At 44.7% G+C, this 27,983-nt stretch overlaps 1 protein-coding gene across 2 annotated transcripts in view; it reads left to right on the top strand.

Moving 5' to 3' along the window:
- trim62.1 (tripartite motif containing 62, tandem duplicate 1) overlaps positions 1-27,983 on the top strand; it is a 41,705-nt gene that overhangs the window by 8,088 nt on the left and 5,634 nt on the right. For both annotated transcript variants that reach the window (XM_014166295.2, XM_014166296.2), the window contains exon 3: positions 24,081-24,176. In XM_014166295.2, the coding sequence (XP_014021770.1) occupies positions 24,081-24,176 (96 nt within the window). The remainder of the gene's footprint in view (positions 1-24,080; positions 24,177-27,983) is intronic.

The raw sequence follows: 27,983 nt of genomic DNA, 5'->3' as shown, positions 1-27,983 counted from the left end.
CTCGGCTGTGTGCTTAGGGTTGTTGTCCTGAATTGAAGGTGAACCTTCACCCCAGTCTGAGGTCCTGAGTGCTCTGGAGCAGATTTTCATCAAGGATCTCTGTACTTTACTACGTTCATCTTTCCCTCGATCCTGACTAGTCTCCCAGTCCCTGCTGCTGAAAAACATCCCCACAGAATTTTTCAAATATATTAAAAAATAATAATGTAACCTTTTTATTTACCTAGGCAAGTCGGCATGATGCTGCTACCACCATGCTTCACCGTAGGGATGGTGCCAGGTTTCCTCCAGACGTGACCCTTGGTTTCATCTGACCAGAGAATCTTGTTTCTCATGGTCTGAGAGTCCTTTAGGTGCCTTTTGGGGAAACTCCAAGTGGGCTATCATTTGCATTTAACTGAAAAGTGGCTTCCGTCTGGCCACTCTATTATAAAGGCCTGATTGGTGGAATGCTGCAGAGATGGTTGTCCTTCTGGAAGGTTCTCCCATCTCCACAGAGGAACTCTGGAGCTCTGTCAGAGTGGCCATCGGGTTCTTGGTCACCTCCCTGACCAAGGTCCTTCTCCCCCAATTGCTCAGTTTGGCTGGGCGGCCAGCTCTAGGAAGAGTCTTGGTGGTTCCAAACTTCTTAAAGTATAGGGGGCAGTATTTTCACTGCCGGATGAAAAACGTACCCAAATTAAACTGGTTACTCCTCTGGCCCAGAAACTAGAATATGCATATTATCAGTAGATAATAGAAAACACTCTGAAGTTTCTAAAATTGTTTGAATGGTGTCTGTGAGTATAACAGAACTCATATGGCAGGCCAAAACCTGAGAAAAATCCAACTGGGAAGTGGAAAGTCTGAGAATTGTAGTTCTTCTTTTGAATCTCTATCGAAACTACAGTGTCTGTGGGGTCACGTTGCACTTCCTAAGGCTTCCATTGGCTGTCAACAGCCTTCAGAAAGTTCTTTCAGCATTCTCCTGTCACTGGGCAGAGTATAGTAGCTCAGTCAATCAGTGGACTGCCTGGGGACAAAGGGATTGGATATGCGAGATCCCGCGAGCGCGCCGTTCCTTCTTTTTCTTCTTGAATGAATATGCTATTGTCCGGTTGGGATATTATCGCAATTTTACGTTAAAAATACCATAAAGATTGATTTTAAACAGCGTTTGACATGCTTCTAAGTACGATAATGCAACATTTTGACATTTCGTCTCTGGTACCGCGCTCGCACGTTATGCCTTTGGATAGTGCTCTGTACGCACGAACAAAACGGAGGTATTTGGACATAAATATGGATTATTTTGAACAACAACAACATTTCTTGTGGAAGTAGCAGTCCTGGGAGTGCATTCTGATGAAGATCAGCAAAGGTAAGAGAATATTTATAATACTAATTCTGAGTTTAGGTGACCCCGAACTTGGCGGGTGTCTGTATAGCTTGAAGTGATGGCGAGCTATGTACTCAGAATATTGAAAAATGTGCTTTCTCCGTAAAGCTATTTTAAAATCTGACACAGCGGTTGCATAAAGGAGTACTGTATCTATAATTCCTAAAATAATTATGTATTTTGTCAACGTTTGTGATGAGTATTTTTGTAAATTGATGTGCACATTCACCGGATGTTTTGGTGGGAATACATTTTTTGAACATCACGTGCCAATGTAAAATGCTGTTCTTGGATATGAATATGAACTTTATCGAACAAAACATGCATGTATTGTGTAACATGATGTCCTAGGAGTGTCATCTGATGAAGATCGTCAAAGGTTAGTGCTTCATTTAGCTGTGTTTTGGGTTTTTGTGACGCGTGTCCTTGCATGAAAAATGACTGTGGTTATTTTTGTCTATGTACTCTCCTAACATTATCTAATGTTTTGCTTAGAGGGGGAAAAATAAGGGGGGGAAATAATGTAATCGGTTTTAGAATAAGGCTGTATGTACTGTAACAAAATGTGGAAGAGGTCTGAATACTTTCCGAATGCACTTTATACTTTATTTTAGGCCCATTTATATCTGTTCCATATAGACAAAGTGGAATCACTAAGGCCAGTCCCTTAATTGTGATGTGGTCTGTTGGGTTGCAGATCAAATCAATGTATATCTAAAGCCCTTTTTACATCAGCAGATGTCACAAAGTGCTTATACAGAAACCTAGCACAAAACCCCAAACAGCAAGCAATGCAGATGTAGAAGCATGGTGGCTAGGAAAAACTCCCTAGAAAGGCAGGAACCAGGTTCTGAGGGGTGGCCAGTCCTCTACTGGCTGTGCCGGGTGGAGATTATAAGAGTACATGGCCATTAAGGCCAGATCGTTCTTCAAGATTTACAAATGTTCATAGATGACCAGCAGGGTCAAATAATAATCAAAGTACTTGTAGAGGGTGCAACAGGTCACCATCTCAGGAGTAAATGTCAATTTTCATAGCTCAGCATTCAGAGGGGGAGAGAGGGCGCTAGAGAAGGTAGCACATCCGGTGAACCGGTCAGGGTTCCATAGCCGCAGGCAGAACAGCAGCACACAGGACACCAGATAAGACATGAGAATTTCACCAGATAGGACAGACTGACCCTAGCCCCCCAGCACAGACTATTGCAGCATAGAGACTGGGTCGGGGACCCTGTGGCCCCGTCCGACGATACCCCTGGACAGGGCAAACCAGACAGGATATAACCCCACCCCCAAAGCCATTGGAGGGATATCAACATACCACCCTGAGACCAGGCTGAGTATAGCCCACGAAGATCTCCTCTACCGCACGAGCCCGAGGGGACGCCAAACCGTACAGGAAGATCACGTCAGTGACTCAACCCACTCAAGTGAAGCAACCCTCCTAGGGACGCCACAGCACGGCATGGAAGAGCACTAACAGTGACTCAGCCCCCATAATGGGGAAAGAGGCAGAGAATCCCCCATTCACCTTCGCTCCCCTGGGCCAGACTACACTCAATAATAGGACCTACTGAAGAGCTGAGTCTTCAGTAAAGACTTAAAGGTCGAGACCGAGTCTGCGTCTCTCACATGGATAGGCACACCATTCCATAAAAATGTAGCTCTATAGGAGAAAAACCTGCTGTTTGCTTAGAAATTCTAGGGACAATAAGGAGGCCTGCGTCTTGTGACCGTAGAGTATGTGTAGGTATGTAATGCAGGACCAAATCGGAGAGATGGGTAGGAACAAGTCCGTGCAATGCTTTGTAGGTTAGTGGTAAAACCTTGAAATCCGCCCTAGCCTTAACAAGAAGCCAGTGTAGAGAGGCTAGCACTGGAGTAATATTATCACATTTTTTGTTGTTCAAGTCAAGATTCTAGCAGCTGTGTTTAGCACTAACTGAAGTCTATTTAGTGCTTTATCCGGGTAGCCGGAGAGTAGAGCATTGCAGTAGTTTAATCTAGAAGTGACAAGCATGGATTAGCTTTTCTGCATCATTTTTGGACAAACAGTTATTGATTTTTGCAATGTTACGAAGATGGGGGGGGCTGCCCTTTAAATATTCTTGATATGTTAGTCAAAAGAGAGATCAGGGTCCAGAGTAACGCTAAGGTCCTTCAGTTTTGAGATGACTGTACAACCATGAAGATTATTTTTTAATTTTGCCTTTATTTAACTAGGAAAGCCAGTTAAGAACAAATTCTTATTTTCTGTGACGGTCTAGGAACAGTGGGTTAACTCCCTTGTTCAAGGGCAGAACGACAGATTTTTACCTTGTCAGCTCAGGGATTCGATCTTGCAACCTTTCGGTTTAGTAACCGAAAGGTTGCAAGATCGAATCCCTGAGCTGACAAGGTAAAAATCTGTCGTTCTAACCAACGCTCTAACCACTAGGCTACCTGCCACCCCAGATCAAACAGCAAATCTCTTTGTTTCTTGGAACCTGGGACCTACAACGAGCATCTCTGTTTTGTCCGAGTTTAAAAGTAACATTTTGCCATCATCCACTTCCTTATGTCTGAAACACAGGCTTCCAATAGAATACGGTGATTGATGGTGTCGAAGGCGGCACTAAGGTCTAGGAGCACAAGCACAGCTGCAGATCCTTGGTCTGACGTCATTAAAAGGTCATTTACCACCTAAACAAGTGCAGTCTCAGTACTATGATGGGGTCTAAAACCAGACTGGAGCGGTTCAGATACATAATTTGTCTTCAAGAAGGCAGTGAGTAGCTGCGCAACAGCTTTTCATTTTTTTTGAGAGGAATGAATATACTTTCTGAGTCTCAGTTTTGCTTTTTCAGGAGAGGCTTTATCAGTGAGTTTGGTACACGTCCGGAGGATAGGGAGCCATTTATTTTGTTCAACATAGGATGGCTTAGCACAGGAAGTAGCTCTTTTAGTAGTTTAGTTGGAATAGGGTCCAGTAGGCAGCTGGAAGGGTTGGAGGCCATGACTATCTTCGTGAATGTTTAACAGGGTTATAAAACTCCAGTGTCACCATTGATCTTAGGTCCTGTCAGTTCAGGGGAGACTCAGGACAACTGAGTTTTTGAGCAATACACATATTCGAAGAGGAGTCCGTAATTTTCTTTCTAATGATCATGATCTTTTCGTCGAAGAAGTTCATGAATTCATCACTGCTGAAGTAAAAGCCCTCCTCTCTCGGGGAATGCTGCTTTTCAGTTAGATTTGCGGCAGTATCAAGTATACATTTTTTATTTGTTTTTATTCTCCTCAATCAGGTTGGAAAATTAGGCTGATCGCGCAGCAGTGAGGGCTCTTCGACATTGCACGGAACTGTCTTTTCCAAGCTAGTCGGAAGTCTTTCAGTTTGGTGGCGCTCCATTCCCGTTCAAATTTTCTGGACGCTTGCTTCAGGGCTCTGGTATTTTCTGTATACCAGGGAGCTAATGTCCTGTGACAAATGTTTTTGTTTTTAGGGGTGCGACTGCATCTAGGGTATTACATTTAGATCCTCGGTTAGGTGGTTAACGGATTTTTGTACTCTGATCTCCTTGGGTAGGTGGAGGGAGACTGGAAGGGCATCTAGGAATCTTTGGGTTGTCTGATTTTATAGCGCGGCTTTTGACAATCCTTGGTTGGGGTCTGAGCAGATTATTTGTTTGCAATTGCAAACTTAATAAAATGGTGGTCCGATAGTCCAGGATTATGAGGAAGAACATTTAGATCCACAATATATATTCCACGGGTCAGATCGAGGTCCGGGTTATGACTGTGGCAATGCATACGTCGGGATACATGTTGGACAAAACTCAATGAATCGATATTGGCTCCGAAAGCCTTTTGGAGTGGGTCTGTGGACTTCTCCATGTGAATATTAAAGTCACCAAAAAATGTGAATATTATCTACCATGACTACATGGTCTGATAGGAATTCAGGGATATAAAAAGTGCTTGGGTAGGTTGCATAGATTTAATGACTAGAAGCTAATAAAATGAAAAGTAGTTTATTTTATTTATTTTTCAATAGAAATTTGTTGTAAAAAATGTAAGAAACACCTTTGCAGGATGTGTGGGAGATACTAGTGTAACTTGGAAGAGAGGCCTCATTTAACTTAGTATATTCATCAGGCTTAAGCCATGTTTCAGTCAGGCCAATCACATCAACATTATGATCAGTGATTAGTTAATTGACTGAGTGCCTTGGATATGAGGGATCTAACATTAAGTAGTCCTATTTTGAATTGTGAGGTATTATCAGTCTCTTTAAAAAAATGACCGGGATGGAGGTCTTTATTCCAGTGAGATTGCTAAAGTGAACACCGCCATGTTTAGATTTTCCTGACCTAGATTGAGGCGCAGACACTGTCTCAATGGGGAAAACTAAGCTGACTATACTGATTGTGCTAGCGGCAGACTCCACTAAGCTGGCAAGCTGGCTGACAGCCTGCTGCCTGGCCTGCAACCTGGCCTGCAACCCATCTCATTGTGGAGCTAGAGGAGTTAGAGCCCTGTCTATGTTGATAGATAAGATGAGAGCACCCCTCCAGCTAGGACTGAGAGGGGGGCTAGAGACATTTACTCGATGCCGACACATCTTACTAGCTAATTTACACTGAAGTTATGTTGCGCTTGGTGACCTCTGACTGTTTCACCCTAACATAGTTGGTGCCGACGTAGATAACAATATCCCTATACTTTCTACACTCACCAGTTTTAGCCTCATCCAGCACCATCTTCAGACTAGCATTTACGTCAGTAGCCCTGCCCCCTGGTAAACAGTGTATGATTGCTGGATGATTCTTTAAGTCTAGTTTTGCGGGTAATGGAGTCGCCAATGACTAGGGTTTTCAATTTGTCAGAGCTAATGGTGGGTGGCTTCTGCGGCTCGCACCCCGTAACGGGTGGAGGAGAGACCTGAGAAGGCTCGGCCTCTGACTCCGACTCGTTGCTTAATGGGGAGAACCGGTTGAAAGTTTCTGTCGGCTGAATGAAGCCTTGAGAAAGGTATCCGGCTGCGAGGACTTTGTGAGCAGATTTATACTACTATCTGTACTTACTGGTGACAGACGCTGTTTCATCCTTTCCTACATCTAAATTGCCCTTGCCTAACAATTGCGTCTGAAGCTGGGCTTGCAACTCTGCTATCCTCACCATAAGGTGATTAGTTGTTGTGCATATTATGAGTACAGTGACTGCGATTAGATGGCATCGGGTTAATGGTACTACTTAGCTTTTTCGGCTGGTGGAGGTCCTGCAGAACCATGTCCAGATAAAGCGTCCGGGGTAAAAAAAAGTTGAATGAAAAAAACGAACAAGGACAAAACTAAGACGGTAAATGTTATTAAATGCAGAGTTTAAATGGTTATTAAAAGTAAATAATGAAAAGTTTGGCAAGTAGCAACAAACAGCACAGCAGCCTGGGACTGGGACAGGAGAGTTTGAGGTTAGAGAGAGCCTCTGCCTGCTTTCCAGTGGCCCCAGGACATGAACCTCTTTCTGCTCCACGTGTCATTAGACAGACAGCGGTGATAGGAAACCCAGACTAGAGGAAAAGTGTTCTGTAGCCCCTGGTTACTTATGCATACAAGGACGTGTTTGGAGACTAACTGAGCTCCAGAGACGTTATTTTTAGGAATGCACAGGAGGCTGTGGGAGAGGGTACAGCACATCTATTTGCTTTAGCAAAGTCTCCAATGGCTCCCTGATTTTCTATACTGGGAGTGTAGGTGTCTATGGGTGTACCATAGAGCTGAACCTCCAGCAAGATCTGTCAGTTAAAGGGAACTCCTGTATTCCACTCTCCATTAGACCTGCCATATGCCCAGTTATCATTTCATCCTTATCTGGTCCAGAACACAGAGGTTAAGCATGACAATGTGTTAACATTTTCCTCTTATCTGCTCCACTGTGTGGTATTTGAAGCAGTGGAAAGAGAGGAGCATGTGGGCCTTTTGAAGTGTCCCTCCAGGGGTTAACCAGGGCTCTCACTGTCTCTCTCACTCTGTCGGGTCCCTCTGAGCTCCCTTTCCACACACAGGCCCATTGCTGCAGTAATGAGTCAGGCAATTTCAAGGGCACCCATGGCTACCAATTCTCCTGTGTCCTGCCCCAGTCCGCTCCAGCGCTCTCTCTCTCTCTCTCTCTCTCTCTTACTTTCTCGCTCCCTCTATCCCGTCCTTATTTTTCCTCCTAATTCCCGCCATATGCTCTTTATTACATAGCTCGTTTATATAATTCTTCTGAGAAAGGTGGTTCCCAGAGCCAGACAGGTTTATTTTCTTCTTCTAGCTCACTAGCAAATGAGTTTGAGTGAATTGGCGGTCAGTCAGGGTGGCATCGCAGAGAGAGAGAGAGCGCGGTTGCGTTCATGCGGAAACAGGGCCATGGGAAAGGCAGAACGGTCATGTCCTATTAGACACAAATGAGAAATTCGGTGTTTTCCTGGGACCCAAGCTTACGAAACATGCAACTATATGTAAATATGGGTACATTTCATTGCCCCTTCTGTCAAAAACAAATGCAATATAGACAAAAACAAATCACAATGAAACGAAATACCCATATAAATAGATATTCATGTTTATTGTTCCCCATTACATATGTCTTGGTTGGAACTGTTGCTGTTGAATACAATAAATCATTTTCATTCTAAACAGGAATAAACTGATTGATCACATCACACGATGTCTAACAGAAAACAAACACACAGGCTCAGTTTTTGATAGTGCAACCCTAGGTAACAATACAGATGAAAATGATCAGGCCTACTGTACATCTTGCTGTAGAAATGATTGTTGAAAAAAAGTATAGGTTGGAACTGTGACTGTTAAAATACAATACATCATTTTTCATTCTGAACTGGAATAATCTGATCACATCACACAGATGTAGACCAGAAAACAAAAACACACAATCTTAATGAGAGGTGTGTGGCTGGTTGAAGTTTTCAACAAGCAGATATATTCTGGACTTCTTGACAGTGCTTCCCTATGGTCATGCTCAGCATTGAGTTTGTTTCTGTACTTAAAAAAAAAAAAAAATGTACACCCACTATTTGTGATTACAATCTCATCTTAATGACACAGCCTGGGATCAAACCCCAGGCTGTAGTGATGGCGCAACACTGCAATTCAGTGCCTTAGACCGCTGCGCCACTCAGGAGGCTTGTTTTTTTTTTTTAAGTACGCCAGAGTTGAGAACCCTGGCTCGCATAGATATCTGGTGCTAAACTGGATCAGAACATCTACTGCTTTCTCCGTCAGGCAGGAGACTATTTCCTGCTGTAGATGAGAAATGCAGAACTGTGAGTGTGTGCATCAAAAAGCATCTTGCTTCAATCAGTTTATTCCAGTTTATTCCATTCGATGACAGCGGTGAGTGATGCCGAGTGGGGTGGGAATGACAAGTCAGTGGCTGAGAGTGGATCATCTGCTGCTGAACCACAGCGCTGCAGCGTGTGTGTCGCGGAGCGATCTTCAAGAAAACTGCTGAAAAAAATATCTGGTAAACCACGAGGCACACGCACATCTCCCTCCCACTCGCGCAGCTGCCAAACTGAACAGAGGCACCGCTGCTAAGAAGAGAGTGCACTGAACAGAGAGTGCAGTTGCACTTGGCCAAATCAATTCCAGTATTTAATGAAATATTGATACATTTACCCTTGACATGTCCCAGCCCACCATTAACAGTCAAACATTTTTAAGAAAGGATGCATATTAGATGCATACAGACCTAACATCCTCATCCAGGGATAGATGCAGTAGCTTCTAGCCTATTTCACTTGGTTCTGCTGCTACCACTGAAGCTGCTCGCTTAGCAACGCTCTGCCGAGGGCTCCCAAAGTGAGACGGGGAGTTTCTACAAGAGGTTTGTGTAAACCCACCTAGAAAGTGCAAGTGTTATTAACCTTTTGCTATGTCAGATGACCACGCCAGCAGACTAATCATACAACAAGTCCTTTAAGGTATTTGTATGTTTCCAGTGGACGAGTTGGATGTTGCTTCATCTGTTGTGCATTAAACTAGACTTCCTGTGTCTGATGGGACTATGACCAGCTCATCCACCTCCTCCCACTCTTCATCTCACTGCACATTTGTCTTTTTATAACACAGTGGCACTGATTTAACTGAATTGAGGTGTTGAGAATACGTTGACTGTTGCAGTAGATTTTTGGGGTTTTGCATTTACTGTAGGGATGCACCGATATAACATTTTTGGCCGATACCGATATCCTCCTTCCCAAAAACTGATATCGATAACAGATATTTATAATTTTAGCTTTTTTAAGCATTCTAGTACAGTTAAATAGTTGACACACACACAACTGACCAAAAAGTTATTTTGTTGGCATTTACGTACTGTATGTCCCCATTACCAGTTAAACATAATCAAAGCATATTTCTTTCACTTACTTGCTGTGCTGTTTCATTGTTCATTTGTTCAGTCGTTTCATTCTCAACCAGGATTTCATCATACATGTCAAGCAGTGAAGTTTCAGCTCTGTCTGTCCGTGGCCTCTCTTCCTCGGTGCGCACTGTCACTGTGTCCGTTTCCATCTTGTCCAGCTGTGTCTGTAACAGCATTTCACGTAAACCCTGTTTCTTGTCTGCATCGAAGTAGCGGTCCTTGTACCTAGCATCGAGCATGGTGGTGACACAGTAGAGGCTCAGAGAGAATGTCACCAACTCGCTTGTTCACAGTCTCTAGTAGAGTACTTTTGCAAGTTTTAACCCCACGGTCTGTCGGCAGTTTTGTTGAGCAGGTGTTTCACTGCCATGACAGAGAGTATCACGTCTGCTGCAGACGCAGTCAGTTGTTCGAATGGAGCTAGGAGTGTGTTCATGTTTCAAACATCTCAAATGCCATTGAAATGGCAGCAGCGGTATGGGAACCAGCACATTCTTGAGCATGCACTACGGCTTTCCTCAGTACGAAATCCTCGTCGACCCACTGTGCTGTCAGACTCCGCATGCTCATGGGGCTGACATCGCTGGTCCAAACGTCAGTCATGAAGCTAATAGCAGTGACGCCCATAGCAGGTAGCTCATGGATGTGCGTTTCAACAATACTGTGTAACTCCGGTAGGGCAACATCTGAGAAATACCGTCTACTTCGTAATGTGTACCGGTGCTCGACCAGTCGGCGAAAGCCAACATCATCCACGACAGAGAATGGTTGATTGTCAAGGGCAATGAATTACATTATCTGGAATTCATTCAAGGATTTCGCCTTTGGGTTGTCTCGCTGAAATGTTCTTACTCTTTCAAATGACTGCTCGACTTGAACTTGTTTAATTGTTGGAAGTGTGCGCTTAGTTTTTTTCCCTGCTTTTGTTCTAAGTAGTCGCGTAACGTCTGGGGGTGATGCACTTTCAAATGAGTAATTAGCTTTGTGGTATTGAACGGTTTCACTTTCTCCCCTCCTCGGGGAATAATAGCAGCACAAACGTTGCATATGGCCTTTTTGTTATCTTCCTTTGAAACTTCAAAATAGATCCACACAACAGACATTGTGGGCCAGGTTAGGAATGCTGTGTTGCACTTGTAGCGCTGTATTTTTTGCGGCGTCATTACGTCATAAAGCTACGTTATATAGGTATGCACGTCAGCTTGGACATCGGTTTTGCACATCGGCGTTAAACTAGACACCGGGCCAATGCTGATATTGTCATTTCTAGCTATGCTTTTATTTTATTTTTGATATCGTGCATCCCTAATTTACTTAGTTGGGGATTTGCATTTTTTAAACTGAAGGAGGGGTCCCTCCAGTGTTCCCGATTTTGGAGTCTTGAGCCCTCACTCGTCTCCACTGTTTGTTGACTGGTTGGATGTTTGTTCTTTATTCTCTCGTGTGCTTTCTTAGGTCCCCGCATCTGTTTTTATTACAGCCCAACTCACTCCCTCTTTTGCAATAAGCTGTAAAATGTCTAAGAACGCAGGAAGAAATAGGCCAATAAAATTAGCTTTATATAAGCTCATTTCTGCCAATTAACCTAGTTGATACTGTGGCAGTGGAATACCTTAGTATAAGTTATGTGTAATGATGTTGATATAGCCTAGTTGGTTGTAGTCAGTCCGTGCTGGTCCCACCCTGTCCCCGTAGGCCCATGTTTTTATTTTATTTTTACATTTAACCTTTATTTAGCTAGCTGCCAGACTGCCTGGGGAGTGGTATGTGTGCAGGAGAAGAGAGGAGCAGGAGGATTTGCAGGTCATGTCTGCCTGGCTATGAAAGGGGAAGTGCTGTCTCCTAACTTTGACAGCTTAAGGTACAATAAGGTCTTATCCTCAGCCCTGCGTGTACACCAGTCGGTATAATTCAGCAGGGAAATCAGCTCTTCCTAACACAATGTTGCTGTCCACATCTGCAAGGAAATCTGTTTTACATGGAGATTATTTGATCATTTGCGACAACATAATCTGAGTACAGAGTTGATATTAAATGCTAGTCTAGTGGGCGACTAAGAAGGCCGTGGTTGCCTATACATAGCCCTCCTTCAGTTCTCTTTAGTGCAGCCTGAGTGGTAAGCACTTCCACAATGTAATTAGTATTGAGCTGCTGTGTGTGTGTGTGTGTGTGTGTGTGGTCGGACAGCAGCAGAACCCCTGCCCAGCTCTGAGCTGTGCGTTCCTGATTAGTTTGGGATTTAGCAGCCCAGATTACAGGCCATTGTTCAGGGCTAGTCTGGGCCATTATCTCCTGTAATTCCCTGTGTCCGTGATTAGCTCCAGATGATTTAATTAGACGTGCTCTTGATAGGAGTCCTCATTACTGCTCTACAGACTCGCACCCCAACCTCTCCACTCTAATGGTGCTCCAGGAGTGTGGGGTGGGGAGGAGCCTGCATGGTGACGTTAGTATTGTGCTGTTGCCTGCCGTGGACTAGACTAGATGTTTACATGGTCTATTATGGAACACTACCGCTTTGTACTCAGTGACTCGGGTGTCTTAGACCCCTCAGTCCAGATGCAGTGGAATGAGCGAGGGATCGGCAGGCTTGCAGGTGCACCAAGGAAATCCCCCGTATCCTCTTAACGCTGCCTATTACCAACCCTGGATTTGTAATGAGAATATGGTGTCTAGTGAACCCACAGGGAGCCCTACAATTCCTTCAATATCCTCGCTGGATTATTAACGAGGTGTGAAGCCAAGATGAATATTAAAGCAGCTCTGGAAGGAGAGGGGATGGAGGAAGCGGAGTGTGTATGCTAGACTGGTTGTTCTTAACTTCTTTGGGCTCAACTCCCGTTAACGGGATCGATTTGACAACATCCGGTGAAATGGCAAAGCGCCAAATTCAATTTGTTTTATACATTTTTTTTTTTACTTTCATACATTCACAAGTGCAACACACCAAATTAAAGCTTAACTTCTCGTTAACCTAGCCACCGTGTCAGATTTGAAAAAGGTTTTACGGCAAAAGCAAACCATGCGATTATCTTAGGACAGCGCCCAGCATACCAACACATGAAAATCAGATTTCAACCCGCCAGGCGCAACACAAAAGTCAGAAATAACTATTTAATTCATGCCTTACCTTTGAAGAACTTCTTCTGTTGGCACTCCAATATGTCCCATAAACATCACAAATGGTCCTTTTCTTCGATTTATTCTGTCGTTATATCTCCAAAATGTCCATTTATTTGGCGCGTTTGATTCAGAAAAACACCGGTTCCATCTCGCCCAGCATGACTACGAAATATCTAATAAGTTACCTGTAAACGCTGTCCAAACATTTGAAACAACTTTCCTAATACAACTTTAGGTATTTTTTAACGTAAATAATCGATAAAATTTAAGATGGGATAAACGGTGTTCATTACCAGATAAAAACAACGTGAAGCGCGTCACGTGGAGCGCCTATCAAAACAGAGTGCACTAGGCTGGACCCTCGTTCTGAACTGCCGTACTTCTTCATTTCTCTAAAGAAAAACATCAACCAATTTCTAAGACTGACATCCAGTGCAAGCAAGTGCCTTATAAATCTAGATACACATAGAAAACCCATTGAAAACAGTCACCTCAACAACAAAAATTCCTGGATGGTTTGTCCTCGGGGTTTCGCCTGCCAAATAAGTAATGTTATACTCACAGACATAATTTTAACAGTTTTAGAAACTTTAGTGTTTTCTGTCCAAATCTACCAATTATATGCATATCCTAGCTTCTGGGCCTGAGTAGCAGGCAGTTTACTTTGGGCACGTTTTTCATCCGGACGTCAAAATACAGCCCCCTAGCCCAAAGAAGTTAAACAAGACCCAAGTTTCTCCCATAGAAGACATCTCTTTGTTGTCCAGAGTGTGTTCTTGTTATTGGTCCTGGTTTGGTCTGGGCACTGTATGGGACTAATCACTGCAGTGACACTGTCCTCTCTCATCTCTCCCCATTGTCTTCATTGCGTTCAACTCCACTCTGCACCCCCAGGCCAGATTGCTCTCAGATGGAGTGGTCCCTGTCCATGCAGCAGACTACACTACTGCAGAGTCTCTGCCCAGCCAGTGGCGACTTTGACCTGTTTTTGTTCAGTGTACATTTCAAGCTAAAGTCAGGGCTTCCCTTCGGCCTAACATTCAGCATTGTGGTTTGGCCTGTTTCACCCCTGTATTTATTGACTAGATGGAAAGTGAATCGATGGACTGGGAGCTACAGAGTAAATCTGAACTGGCCTGGATACTCTGAAACTGTGTGAGGACAAATTAATGTTTGTTTTATGTGTGTGCGCACAAGTCCACACACACACTTTAATGAGTTTACATGAAGTAGAAACGCTGGCAAGCAGTAAAATAGTAAAGCCAGCCAGCTACAGAGAGACGATGGTATGCAGCTGCGTCCAGGGCCAAGATGTAGAAGCTAAACCAGTGTTTGTTAACTCTGTAGTCTGTCTGCATGTAGTGTGTAATGACAGGATGTTCTCCGTGGAGATTTGTGGCTCTTACACATAATGGATACTTGGTTTTAAATGAACAACATGCTGACTATCAAAGCGTTTGCCTAATCCTAAGAAGCTTTTTTTTAAGATGACATGGTTATATTTGGTTTTGGTCATAATCCCCCCGGTCAAGGAGCTCTGATGCTCAGGATGCTGTATTCCTTCCAACATCCCATCTGAAATAGCAGCGGTGCTTTCTTGAAAACCTAAGCTTGTCCTCTTCATCCATGCATTTTGTTTGGTAAAATAGTTTTTGCGTGGGTGGGTGGAACACAACACAAATATAGCGCTGAGTCGCTACTTCTAATGAGCCTGTCTCTGGAAATAATTGGAACGCTGATTTATGAGCACCACTAATGCATTTCAGTTATGTAATGTACAAAGCTAATTTGTTATTTTTTATTTAACCTTTATTTATCCAGGAAAAGCCCATTGAGACACAGAGTATTTTTCAAGGGAGACCTGGCCAAGATGCAGCAACAATCAATACATTACAGAATTAGGACTTTTTGTCTAGGACAAAAAGGCGTCTCAACAGTTTTTACCCCCAAGCCATAAGACTCCTGAACAGGTCATCAAATGGCTACCCGAACTATTTGCCTTGTGTGCCCCCCCAACCCCTCTTTTTACGCTGCTGCTACTCTGTTTATCATATATTCATAGTCACTTTAACTATACATTCATGTACATACTACCTCAATTGGGCCGACCAACCAGTGCTCCCGCACATTGGCTAACCGGGCTATCTGCATTGTCCCCCACCCGCTAACCCCTCTTTTTCGCTACTGCTACTCTCTGTTCATCATATATGCGTAGTCACTTTAACCATATCTACAGTCGTGGCCAAAAGTTTTGAGAATGACAAAAATATAAATTTTCACAAAGTTTCCTACTTCAGTGTCTTTAGATATTTTTGTCAGTTGTTACTATGGAATACTGAAGTATAATTACAAGCTTTTCATAAGTGTTCCCCGAGCCACTTAGTTATCACTTTTTCCTTATGGCAAGGTGCTCCATCATGCTGGAAAAGGCATTGTTCGTCACCAAACTATTCCTGGATGGTTGGGAGAAGTTGCTCTCGGAGGATGTGTTGGTACCATTCTTTATTCATGGCTGTGTTCTTAGGCAAAATTGTGAGTGAGCCCACTCCCTTGGCTGAGAAGCAACCCCACACATGAATGGTCTCAGGATGCTTTACTGTTGGCATGAAACAGGACTGATGGTAGCGCTCACCTTGTCTTCTCCGGACAAGCTTTTTTCTGGGTGCCCCAAACAATCGGAAAGGGGATTCATCAGAGAAAATGACTTTACCCGAGTCCTCAGTAGTCCAATCCATTTACCTTTTGCAGAATATCAGTCTGTCCCTGATGTTTTTCCTGGAGAGAAGTGGCTTCTTTGCTGCCCTTCTTGACACCTGGCCATCCTCCAAAAGTCTTCGCCTCACTGTGCGTGCAGATGCACTCACACCTGCCTGCTGCCATTCCTGAATAAGCTCTGTACTGGTGGTGCCCCGATCCCGCAGCTGAATCAACTTTGTGTATTTTGAGTTCAATAGCATCAGATTTGCAATTTTAGAAAAAAAAAATCTATGCATTATTGAAACAATTTTACAATCAACTGGACTTTGGCTAAGAAAATATATATTTTTACCCCTTTTTCTCCCCCAATTTCGTGGTGTCCAATTAGTAGTTAGTCTTGTATCATCGCTGCAACTCCCATACGGACTCGTGAGAGGCAAAGGTCGAGAGCCGTGCGTCCTCCGAAACGCAACCCAACCAAGCCGCGCTGCTTCTTGACACAATGCCCGCTTAACCCAGAAGCCAGCCGCTCCAATGTGTCAGAGGAAACACCGTACACCTGGCGACCGTGTCAGCGTGCACTGCGCCCGGCCTGCCACAGGAGTCGCTAGTGCGTGAAGGGACGAGGACATCCCTGCCGGCCAAACCCTCCCCTAACCCAGACGACGCTGGGCCAATTGTGCGCCGTCCCATGGGTCTCCCGGTCGCAGCCGGCTGCGACAGAGCCTGGACTTGAACCCAGAATCTCTAGTGGCGCAGTGGTGTGCAGTGAGACAGGCTAGAACTAGCACTGAGGAAGTGGAGCAGGCATGGTGCTCTCGCGCTATAAGGGGACATCGGCTCCGCTGATAAACTTGATCCTCTCTCAATTAGTAGACGACGTGAGACACATTTTACATAAGTACCGAAAGTAACACACATTCTAATACCGAACCGGTTTTCAGGTCCTAGTATCGAAAAAGTTCCTAAAGTTTCAGTATACAGTGCATCAGGGTAAGTAAAGGCCCTACACAACAGGCCCATTCTAGTCAGCTGATTGGCCCAGACAACATGGGGACCAATGACGCTGAGCCACCCGACAGAGCGTGGCCTTTTTTCTGCTCCCAATAGAATGACAGAGTAAAGACGCACCCTCAAGTCCCTGACAGAGTAGCTGACTGAAGACGTGAGGAGGAGACCATTACAGACTATCAGTTTCACAATCAGTCAAACCCATGAATATGTTCTGGCGGGGAGCTATTTCCATGACGTATAAGGGAGGGAAATGCTTTCTGGATTTCTTCATTCCTAACTCATTATTCTTAGAAATGATCAAGGCGGGCTAGCCACAGTGCAAGAGAATGGGCCAAACCAAATCATAAAAATATATGAAGTGTTTTTATTCATGATTTGTAAGTAGCTATTAGAAATGGTAAATCTGAGGTCAGCCAACAGTTGTGCCTCCATAAAGAGTATGGAACTGCCTGCCCCCACGCCGAACATTGCCAACAGTCTGGTTGCCAATTGTCTGGTTGCTGCCAATACACTCACTCTGCCTCTAGGGTAAGCAGTCAGGGAAAATATCATCAAAAACACTCACCAACATACTGTGCCAGGCCACAGCGTTTTTCGGGAACATCCAAATACGCTCAAGCTGCGCCTAAAATCCCAGTCCCTCATTTTCCACTCACACCCTCTCCAGGGAAGTCCCTGCAGTCTAAACAGCACAGCAGCAGCATCCAGGCTACAGCAGCCAGCTGACTGGGCAAACTGGGGCTGGAGGCATCATCCACCCCATGTAACCTACTGGCTTTGATAGACAGCCCTGTCTGTCATTGTGTATGACTGTGACTAGGCCAGGCTGAGATGCACAGACAGCGATGGCGACAGAATCTCACACACAGAGACGGACATGGCCCTTCCTCCTCCTCCGTATCGGACTCTCCCCTCAGAGGAGATGGAGTGAAATGGTCTGATCATTCCTAGCAGTCAGATGGGAGATTGGTGAGAGAACCGGTCTGACTGACCTGTGTCTGAGGAGTCATTTAGTGGCTGCTGTGACCGGCTCACTGCCCAGCTCTCGCTACAGAATGATATGCCCACTAACGACAATGGAGCCCAACGCAATTTAGCTTGCTGAACAACATCGCGCGCATACACACGCACAAACGCCTTGTCCAATTAGACCAAAGTGGATCTAGCTCCTTGAAAATTGTGTGGCTACGGAGAGTAAAAAGGAAAAGAGAGGAGGTGGTGATGCTGGCTTTTTCCAGTGGTTAGAATGTAGGGCGAGTCATGTAAATGATGAATGCTCCCAGCCTGCTCCACATCTAGCCCATCTCCAACTACAAGAAACACTACCAAGAGTTTCCCCCCCAGAAACGGACTCCTGTTAATGAAGGGACACACAATGTCATGGAAAGAGATCACACCATGTTGAAGGGCTTAGTGCTTGAACATGGTAGCAGAGCTGCAGTGTAAGGGCAGCAGAGGTTATAGATGGACATTTAGTGAGTGTGAGGCTTCCAGGAATGGTGCTACGGGGTCTATTCTCATTGACGAGAATGAAGTCGCCTTTGTCCTAGAGCGATTTACACGGTTATCAGAACGTCACACCAGGGTAAGCCTACATGAAACACAGCCCTTATTTTATGTGTTTCTAACATCTCCTATGGTGGAAAAACGATTGGAATCATTAACCTGTTTGACCGCTCGGTTTTATTGGCATCATGACTCATACTGTAGTACTCTATAGCTTACTGGCTAGTTAGTGGCTGTTGTGATACTGATATTTAGGGGGAATTTGGAGCTGCAGAGCAAGAATGTCACGTTGCCAGCCACAGCGAAAGCGAAGATGTAATGTAAATTGAAAAGTTAATGTACAGTACATATTATAAATTGAAATCTCATGGCGCTGCCTCTCCTTACATTTTCATTCATGCAAATAGCCTTATAGAGCTGTATGTTAATGATCACAGAGAGGGACCCTGGCAGTAGTATGGAAGGGCAAGGCAGGGGGCTGAAGAATAGATCTGGGTGGTAGAAAAGGATGACCTGTTGTTTTAGCAGAGAGTTGCCAGACAGTGCAGACAGCCGTGTCAATGATAAACAGCCTCTTTCCCCAACAACTGACTCAAACTACCTGCGTCTTACTACCTAAACTGATCAAAACGACAGTTGAAACAATCAATCTTGAGCCTGGCCTCAAGTCAGGGTTGTGATCCTAAAATCAGTGTACACAAATGTACATTGCTATGTCACTTGGATTGTGGCAACATGTCCAAAGGTGTGAGACACAGCAGATTCACTCTGTTCCATTTTCTATATAGGTTATGGATTCCTGAATCCCCTCCCTGGGTGTAGAAATCAATACTTTTCAGTCTGATACAATTGCTGTTAGGGGCTGGGAATTGCCAGGGCCTCACGATACGATATCACAATACTATATGTATTGAGATTTCTATATATTGCCATTCGGTCTTCCAAAAATATTGCTCACCATGTATGCTGCAGAGGGACAAGAGCCATGAGAAAACAAGTTTTGAAAAGGGCTGGAAACAAATAGTCTCACCATTTTAAAAAGATGGAGAACAAGCTATAAAGGAAAAATACTGGAGTTTTGGTGCAGGGACAAGGACTAGTGCAAAAAATAATATTGCGATATATCGTCAAATTTAATATCCTGATACACTACATGACCAAATGTACATGGACATCTCATTCCAAAATCATGAGCATTAATATGGAGTTGGTCCCCCTTTGCTGCAATAACAGCCTCCACTCTTCTGGGAAGGCTTCCCACTAGATGTTGGATTATTGCTGCAGGGACTTGCTTCCATTCTGCCATGAGCATTAGTGAGGTCATGCACTGATGTTGGGCGATTAGGCCTGGCTCGCAGTCGGTGTTCCAATTCATCCCAAAGGTGTTCGATGGGGTTAAGGTCAGGGCTCTGTGCAGGCCAGTCAAGTTCTTCCACACCGATCTCGACAAACCATTTCTGTATGGACCTCGCTTTGTGCACAGGGACATTGTCATGCTGAAACAGGTAAGCGCCTTCTCCAAACTGATGCCACAAAGTTGGAAGCACAGAATCATCTACATTGTCTTTGTTTGCTGTAGCATTAAGATTTCCCTTCACTAGAACTCAGGGGCCTAGCCCAAACTATGAAAAACAGCCCCAGACCATTATTCCTCCTCCACCAAACTTTACAGTTGGCACTATGCATTGGGGCAGGTAGCGTTCTCCTGGCATCCGCCAAACCCATATTTGTCCGTCAGACAGCCAGATGGTGAAGTGTGATTCATCACTACAGAGTTCAATGGCGGTGACCTTTACACCACTCCAGCCGACACTTGACATTGCGCATGGTGGTCTTAGGCTTGTGTGCGGCTACTCGGTCATGGAAACTGTTAAGAGAATTATGTTCTCAATGTTAACGTCAATTAAAATACTCCGTCTGCCATCCAGAATGTGTAAGATTCTGGTTTAATAACACAGACAGAGGTCCAGCTTACAAGAATCAGAATTGTTTATTCAGGAGTGCGCTCTGCAGTCAATTTTACAGAACATCATTATATACCAGGCTCCTCATTTACGCACACACATTACACACTAACATCGAGAGTTAATTGTCCTCTTCCCCAGAACTCTCAAAACCGTAAATCCTGATCCTGCCGACATTTTCATATCTCTGAGATTAGGGAAACCTAGAGGGTTCAAGCTAGGTCAGGTCAACCACAGTTTAACAGTTCTTGATGTTTACTTAAACACACAGACCCCCATTCCTCTCCTATCCTAGTCAATCTCATGAGACTTCTGCTTAACCCTCTAGTTACTCATTCTCCAGGCTATATAGACCACATCCCTAAATTCAGGGTAGAATTATTTAATCATTACTCTCAAGCAGGAATTCCTTTAACAGAAACCCATTTCATGAAGCTCCCGATGAACAGTTCTTGTGCTGAAGTTGCTTCCAGAGGCAGTTTGGAACTCTGTAGTGAGTGTTGCAACCAAGGACAGATGATTTTTTTTACGCGCTTCAGCACTTGGCGGACCCGTTCTGTGAGCTTATGTGGCCCACCACTTTGCTGCTGAGCCACTGTTGCTCCTAGACGTTTCCACATCACAATAACAGCACTTGCAGTTGACCGGAGCAGGGCAGAAATTTGACAAACTGACTTAATTGGAAAGGTGCCATCCTATGACGGTGCCACGTTGAAAGTCATTGAGCTCTTCAGAAAGGCCATTCTACTGCCAGTGTTTGTCTATGGAGATCGCATGGCTGTGTGCTCGATTTTATACACTTGTCAGCAACGGGTGTGGCTGAACTAGCCGAATCCACTAATTTGAATGGGTGTCCACATACTTTTGTGTATATATAGTGTATATAACTGTATCAGTTGAGTTCCCCATCACTACTTGCTCTCCTCCTGTGTACAAACCCTCCATCACGGCGAAAGCAGCCAAGAAGACAAACTACTGTTTTCTCTCTCCTTCCCGAAGATCTGCGCTGATGGCCCATGACTCATAGTTTCTCCTCGCCCCTGTGACTCACCTATTCTAGGGCTGTAAATATAGGTGTGTGTGTGTGTGTCTGTGAGCAGAGATGGCAGGTTTGTGTTCCTGTTCACACTGATTTACACAACCGGGCCCATCAAGTAGACGGCTGTACTGGTCGCTGTGTGCGTGTTTAGCCTCCACGTCTGCTGCCTGAAAGAGTTATGAGCCTGGCTTGAGCGAGGTAATGCTAAAGACTGTCCTTGACTTGCATAAAGCACCCTTTGAGGGTGTTGCGTAAAGTACATTCCTGCTGGGTTGTGGATATGTAACGATTGTCAGGTCAAAGAGACGTGGATATGATTCTGTACAGAACAACCTGCAATTAAATCTATACATATTAATTTAAGCTCGACCTAAATCACAATGCTGTTTACCTCTGTGTGGGCTTTCACAACTTTAGTGGAAGTTTCTTGGCTTTACTTTAGTGAATCCAATGACATCCCAAGTAAGGTGTGTGTGTGTGTGTGTGTGTGTGTGTGTTTCTGTGTGTATCCAGAGGACATGTTCAGCTCGGCATCCTGTAAGCAGCTCATTATTCATACTAGGACTGGGGCAGTTTTTTTCTGGTCTTCGTCAGTACAGGGAGCCTGTTGGAAGCCAATAACCCTATTTAGCTCCTGAACAAAGCTCTGCTCTATTTTAATAAGGCCTGCAGCTGGTAGGAATGTTTGGGAAAATGTGTAAAGCCCCAGTGTGTGTTTAGGAAATGTGTTTAATAATTGGCCAGCCAGCTGCGACCCTGTTCCCTGCCATTCGGCATCCGGGGGGAAATGTCATGTTTGGTCCTCCTGCTGAGATGGACACGGGGAGAGTCTAGGGTTGTCGCCGTAGAGGAGACCGACAGACTGGATTTCAAACGGCATCAGACAGTGTTGCCTCTCTCTCTGTTAGTATCTTGGATCAAGATGATTCTGAGTTTTTCAATGCTATAGGCCAATACACTGATTGGCTTACAACCTCACAGAACAAGTTCAGTTCCAATTACACTGGATTAAAGCCAACTTGTCAGACAACAGAACGAGGGCCCTGGAAGTGGGAAGGCCTGTATAAACGGCACTCCTTCTCTCTCAGGATTGGTCCTCAGCCAGGGAGAGGAGTGTGCCCTCTGACCTGCTGGGGCTGGCCCTGAGAGAAATGGAACCCAGTGATCCTACTGCAGGCTGGAGCTGGCCCTGAGAGAAATGGAACCCAGTGATCCTACTGCAGGCTAGAGCTGGCCCTGAGAGAAATGGAACCCAGTGATCCTACTGCAGGCTGGAGCTGGCCCTGAGAGAAATGGAACCTGCTGATCCTACTGCAGGCTGGAGCTGGCACTGAGAGAAATGGAACCCGCTGATCCTACTGCAGGCTGGAGCTGGCACTGAGAGAAATGGAACCGTGATCCTACTGCAGGCTGGAGCTGGCACTGAGAGAAATGGAACCCAGTGATCCTACTGCAGGCTGGAGCTGGCACTGAGAGAAATGGAACCCAGTGATCCTACTGCAGGCTGGAGCTGGCACTGAGAGAAATGGAACCCAGTGATCCTACTGCAGGCTGGAGCTTGCCCTGAGAGAAATGGAACCTGCTGATCCTACTGCAGGCTGGAGCTGGCACTGAGAGAAATGGAACCCAGTGATCCTACTGCAGGCTGGAGCTGGCCCTGAGAGAAATGGAACCCAGTGATCCTACTGCAGGCTGGAGCTGGCACTGAGAGAAATGGAACCCAGTGATCCTACTGGAGTTCTCTTATTAAAATGTAAAGCCACATTCTGTCTGGGAGGCTCTTCACAGCACTGGGAGATAGTTTTCCTTAGTTCAGGTCCTTGATTAGGTTCTGTTCAAAACTGTATAGAAACTACCAACATTTGTCTTTCACATTTTATTTTGTAGCTTATTAAGGACATGGGCTTGTTCCGTCAACACATCGTAAACCAAATTACATGCAGCGGCTGCCTGGCCTGTTTCTGTGCCAAAGAGCAGAGAACTGAATTTGAAGAGTGTTGTTGACTGGGCTATTTGACTCGATATAGTCAACAGGAAGCAATTTTCCAGCACTGCATTGATATTCCTCAGAGTATTTTCCGCAGAAGCAAATAAATAACAGCTGTTGTAATGAGCCAGTCTGTCCTTTTACTGTCAATCCCGTTTAGACTATTGGCACTGCAGGAGAGATTAGCTATGACCTTCACAGGCAGCATGACATTGAACACATTCTCAAGCCCTGCACCTGAAGTCCTGCCCCTCTTCTGGCCCTAAGCATCATCAGTCCGACGAGGATCTGCTTCTTGCCTGATAAATGGATTCTGTTCACTGTGTGTCTGCGGTGGGCTGGGCTCAGGGGACCTGTTGGTGACAGCAGTTCCAGCTCCACTGCCTGGTGTCCTCCTTCTGCCCGAGGAAACTTGGAGGTGGATTACAGGGAGAAAGAGAGACGGCCTGGTTCTGCCATGGAGGGGGTGCCCTGGAGGAGACGACCCACTTTCTGTCTGACAGAACCTCCTTTCCTCAGACTCAGTTCCCTCCCCAGACTCCTGGTGTTCAGGGACCGCAGAAGGTTAACATAATACAGCCTTCCTTAAATCAATAAGTCATAAAAGGCTTTTAGGCCGTTAGGAGGAGGAGGTGTCTGCGATACCTGAACCTCCCGCTGAGGCTGAAACAGATGTAGATGTCTGACGACAACCTTGAGTTGAACTTTAGAGTTTGACGGTTTTTCCCAGTAGCAAGTGATGGCAAAGGAATGGTGCCCTATGCTGCTGCAGGACAATTGGTCAACATCAAATCAACGGACTTAATGTAATGTTATGCGCCAATTTGATTCAACAGAGGAACTTGATGAAATGTGTGCTCCAGTAAATCAGTAATGCACCTCGTTAGCAACTAGGAACAATGCTGTATGTGTGTTTCTCTAGTCAGTGGTTGCTAAGTTGTTGTTGTTGTGTTGCAGAGGGAGATGAAGGAGCAGCTGGCCACTCTGCAGGACAGTGAGAAGGGACACACAGAGGCCCTGCAGCTACTGCAGAGACAACTCACTGAGACCAAGGTAACACACACACTTCTCTACTCACTGAGACCGAGGTAACACACACACTTCTCTACTCACTGAGACCGAGGTAACACACACACTTCTCTACTCACTGAGACCGAGGTAACACACACACTTCTCTACTCCGTGAGACCGAGGTAACACACACACTTCTCTACTCCGTGAGACCGAGGTAACACACACACTTCTCTACTCCGTGAGACCAAGGTAACACACACACACTTCTCTACTCCGTGAGACCGAGGTAACACACACACACTTCTCTACTCCGTGAGACCGAGGTAACACACACACTTCTCTACTCCGTGAGACCAAGGTAACACACACACACTTCTCTACTCCGTGAGACCGGGGTAACACACACACTTCTCTACTCCATGAGACCAAGGTAACACACACACTTCTCTACTCCGTGAGACCGGGGTAACACACACACTTCTCTACTCCGTGAGACCGGGGTAACACACACACTTCTCTACTCCGTGAGACCGGGGTAACACACACCAAGCACACAAATTCACTTAGACCAAAGTAGCTTACAGTATAGAGAGCCTTTTGACCTATAAAAAGCACCCGTGTGTTCTGTCTCTCTGTCTCTGTCTCTCTGTCTCTCTGTCTCTGTGTCTGTGTCTCTCTCTCTGTCTCTGTCTCTCTCTCTGTCTCTGTGTCTCTCTCTCTCTCTCTCTGTGTCTCTCTCTCTCTGTCTCTCTCTCTCTCTCTGTCTCTGTGTCTCTCTACCTCAGTCTCTCCCACAGCTGACAGTGAGAATCCAAACAGCAAATTGGTTCATTAAGCATCTCTTTAATCTCAACTTGTTTTAACCAGCGGAGCCAGCGCATCCAGTCGATACAACAGCTTCTCCTCTCTTTCTGGCTCATCTCTCCCCCTTAAGCGTCTTTGAGCTGTATCGGTCAGAGAGGGAGGGCTCTCTGACAGATGGGGTTTGTGCTGTCAGCGGTATTTGTCATTTGGGATGCATCGTTTTTCCTGCTGTTTACATGCTGGCTGTCCACTGGCATGCCAGCCAAGCCAGCTCCCTCCTGTCTTCCTGTTCTGTCCTGTCTGCTTGAGTTCTGCAGTGCAGGACTTTACTTTACCCTGGCTCTGTTCCAGAGAGGCAGACCTGCCTGCTTCCACTGCCATCAACTCCAACTGAGTGCCAGCTGGAGGTCTCCATTATAAATCAGCCCATCTCATTAGGTTTGCATCCATTTGTCCGAGGTGACGTGCTTTGCCTGGAAGAGGGCCATACATTGATCTCTTTGCCTCACAGATGCATTTAGGTTTATGACAATGAATTGCTCTGTTGTTCTCTTGGTTTTCGTGCTTGACCTCACACCGACACCAAAGGAAAATTGATTAGTAGGATCAAACCCTCAAAAAACACCCATAATCCTCTCTGCCCCTCTCTCACCGGCAACATGGTGCTGAAACGGAAACTTTGAGCAGGGTGGTGTGAGGCTGCCATTACCGTTGTTTCTGGTGTGACTCTTAAATGTCCACTAATACTGCTGTTTGTCAGTTAATTGGTTTATATTGGTTCTGGTGCTCTAGTTTAGTTCCAGCCCTGGGCCCATGTGTTTAGGGACGTCCCCTCCCCCGTCTGAAGAGCAGACGTTGTCTGATTCCCAGGCCCCTGGGGGGTTCGCCTGATAAGCACATGCTGCTGCTCTGAGACCCAGCCTCCTCTCCCTGTAGGCTTAATATGGGCTTTAAATATTCCCCCTGCCATAGCCATAACACCCTGCTGGGACCTGGCACAGGCCTCATCAGTACTGTCCTCCTCTCTCTGTCACCAGGTGGAGGAGAGCAGCCCACAGCCCATCTGTACTGGAGATAAATGGTCTTAATAGGCTGAGAGCTCCCAGCAGCACAGAGATAATATCTGCCTGCTTCCAGGTTCCTACTGGAACAGGAGGAACAGGCATGCTGCTGGAGGGAGATTGATTGATTGATTGATTGATTGATTGATCGCAGGCAGTAGTAATAAAACCCAGATTATAATGCTACTGCCCCTGATCTTCCGTACTCCCCTGTGATGGAGAGGAGTAGAGGGGTCTTTCCAACAGTTGAGTACCTTTTTGGGTAGTGTAGTTTTAGTTCGCTTAATTTGAACATTCTGTCATAAAGAGCACATGTTCAACATAAATTAAAAACATGTTTTCCCATCTCTAGGTTACATTAAAAATAAATGACTATGGTAAGTGCTTATTACGTGCCAAATAAAGTACCAGGGTTGACTGTAACAGGGTTGACTGTGCAGGGTTGACAATTTCATCTTAAATCTGCCATAAATCCTATTGTGACAGGGGGGAATGGAAGCTTGTTGTGTGCAACAGAGCGGGGCAATTGAATGCAAACTTTAAAAAATATATATAATTAAATTGTTAAAACATTTCTAGCCTGTCTACCTGTTGGTAACAGGGTTGACATGTTGTGCTCGACCCACTCAGTTTTAAACCACAAAACACCAGAAAATGGCTGAAAAGAGTAGAACCAGCTCACCTGTTTTTTACACTGTGATTTGACTATACAATGTTTCTTTTGAATAAAAAAAAAAAAAGGAATTGTTTTACCATATTAAAAGAGTTCAGTTCATGTAACAAGATTGAACTTAAAATGAGGGACAGACATTTCATGTGATAATATGGATCACTAATCACATTAAATATATAATATTCTTCAGAGGTGACTTTGTCAAAGCAATAAAATAACTAGGGCTTTACATTTACCACATTTCCAGCCGCACTTCTTTTATGAGTATAGTTACATCATACATATTTTTTCAAATCACTACAGGTACAATATTACAAATGCCGACAGAATTTGTTCGTTCGACATGGGGATCTTTTTGTGTCTGTAAAATGTATTATGTGAGAGATGGTGGTGGAAATACCTTTTTTATGCGCAAATATTGATATAATAACCATCATATCGACGTCAACTTGGAGTCACGATGATATGGTGTGTGGTACTCCCACTACCACTCAGGAAACCATGCAGTTTATTAGGCTACAGATGAAAGTTCTGATGAACTTCACAGGATGGTGAAAGTGCACAGTGATCTTGATGCTCCTTTCCAATAAATATCAAGGGTCTTATTGTGGTGATGTGATCGATGCTTGACTGCCGTTTGACAAATTTAAAATAAACTTAACCATAATAATCTCACCATGTAGACTAGCCTACCTGCAGTGTATCGTGAGCTGTTGGCTAGAGCGAACGTGCCAAGACCAGAGTAGGCACATTTTACTATTTAACGCCAAAAAATTTTGCTAGTGATGGTGAAAACTTGGAGAAATGTTGTGCTTAAGTCACATAGGGTGTACTGTCAAAATGTTGTCTATATTAAAAGGCACTTCATTTAATATAACAGGTTATATTAAATATTGGTTTACAATTTCTACTTAAAATATCAAAGGGACACAAAAGGCACTCTTTTTGTGGAACGACCCAGAGACTAGTAGAACTGGTTTACCAGTAAACTACCAGAACTGTGGTGTCTCAAGGATTTCATGTATTTTATCACAAGACATCTAGTGGTCTTTTTTGGTACTTCAGACTATCACAGGTGTCTGTATTTATCTCTTGCCCTCTGTGTGGCCGCATCACACGTAAAGTGTATGAAATAATGAAATACGATTTTATAATGCATTTTAATAACAGCTGCAAAACATTATCCTAAATATAAACCATCGACTTAGTGAACACCATTGGTGTTTTAATATTTTGTATTTTGGTGTTTATTAGGCTCCCCATTAGCCTCTACAAAAGCATCAGCTACTTTTCCTGGGGTCCACATGA

The sequence above is a fragment of the Salmo salar genome, chromosome ssa22 (assembly GCF_905237065.1).
Source record: "Salmo salar chromosome ssa22, Ssal_v3.1, whole genome shotgun sequence".
In the NCBI taxonomy this organism is placed as follows: Eukaryota; Metazoa; Chordata; class Actinopteri; order Salmoniformes; family Salmonidae; genus Salmo; species Salmo salar.
Note: the sequence above shows the minus strand (reverse complement) of the source record. Positions and strands in the feature narration are given on the sequence as shown.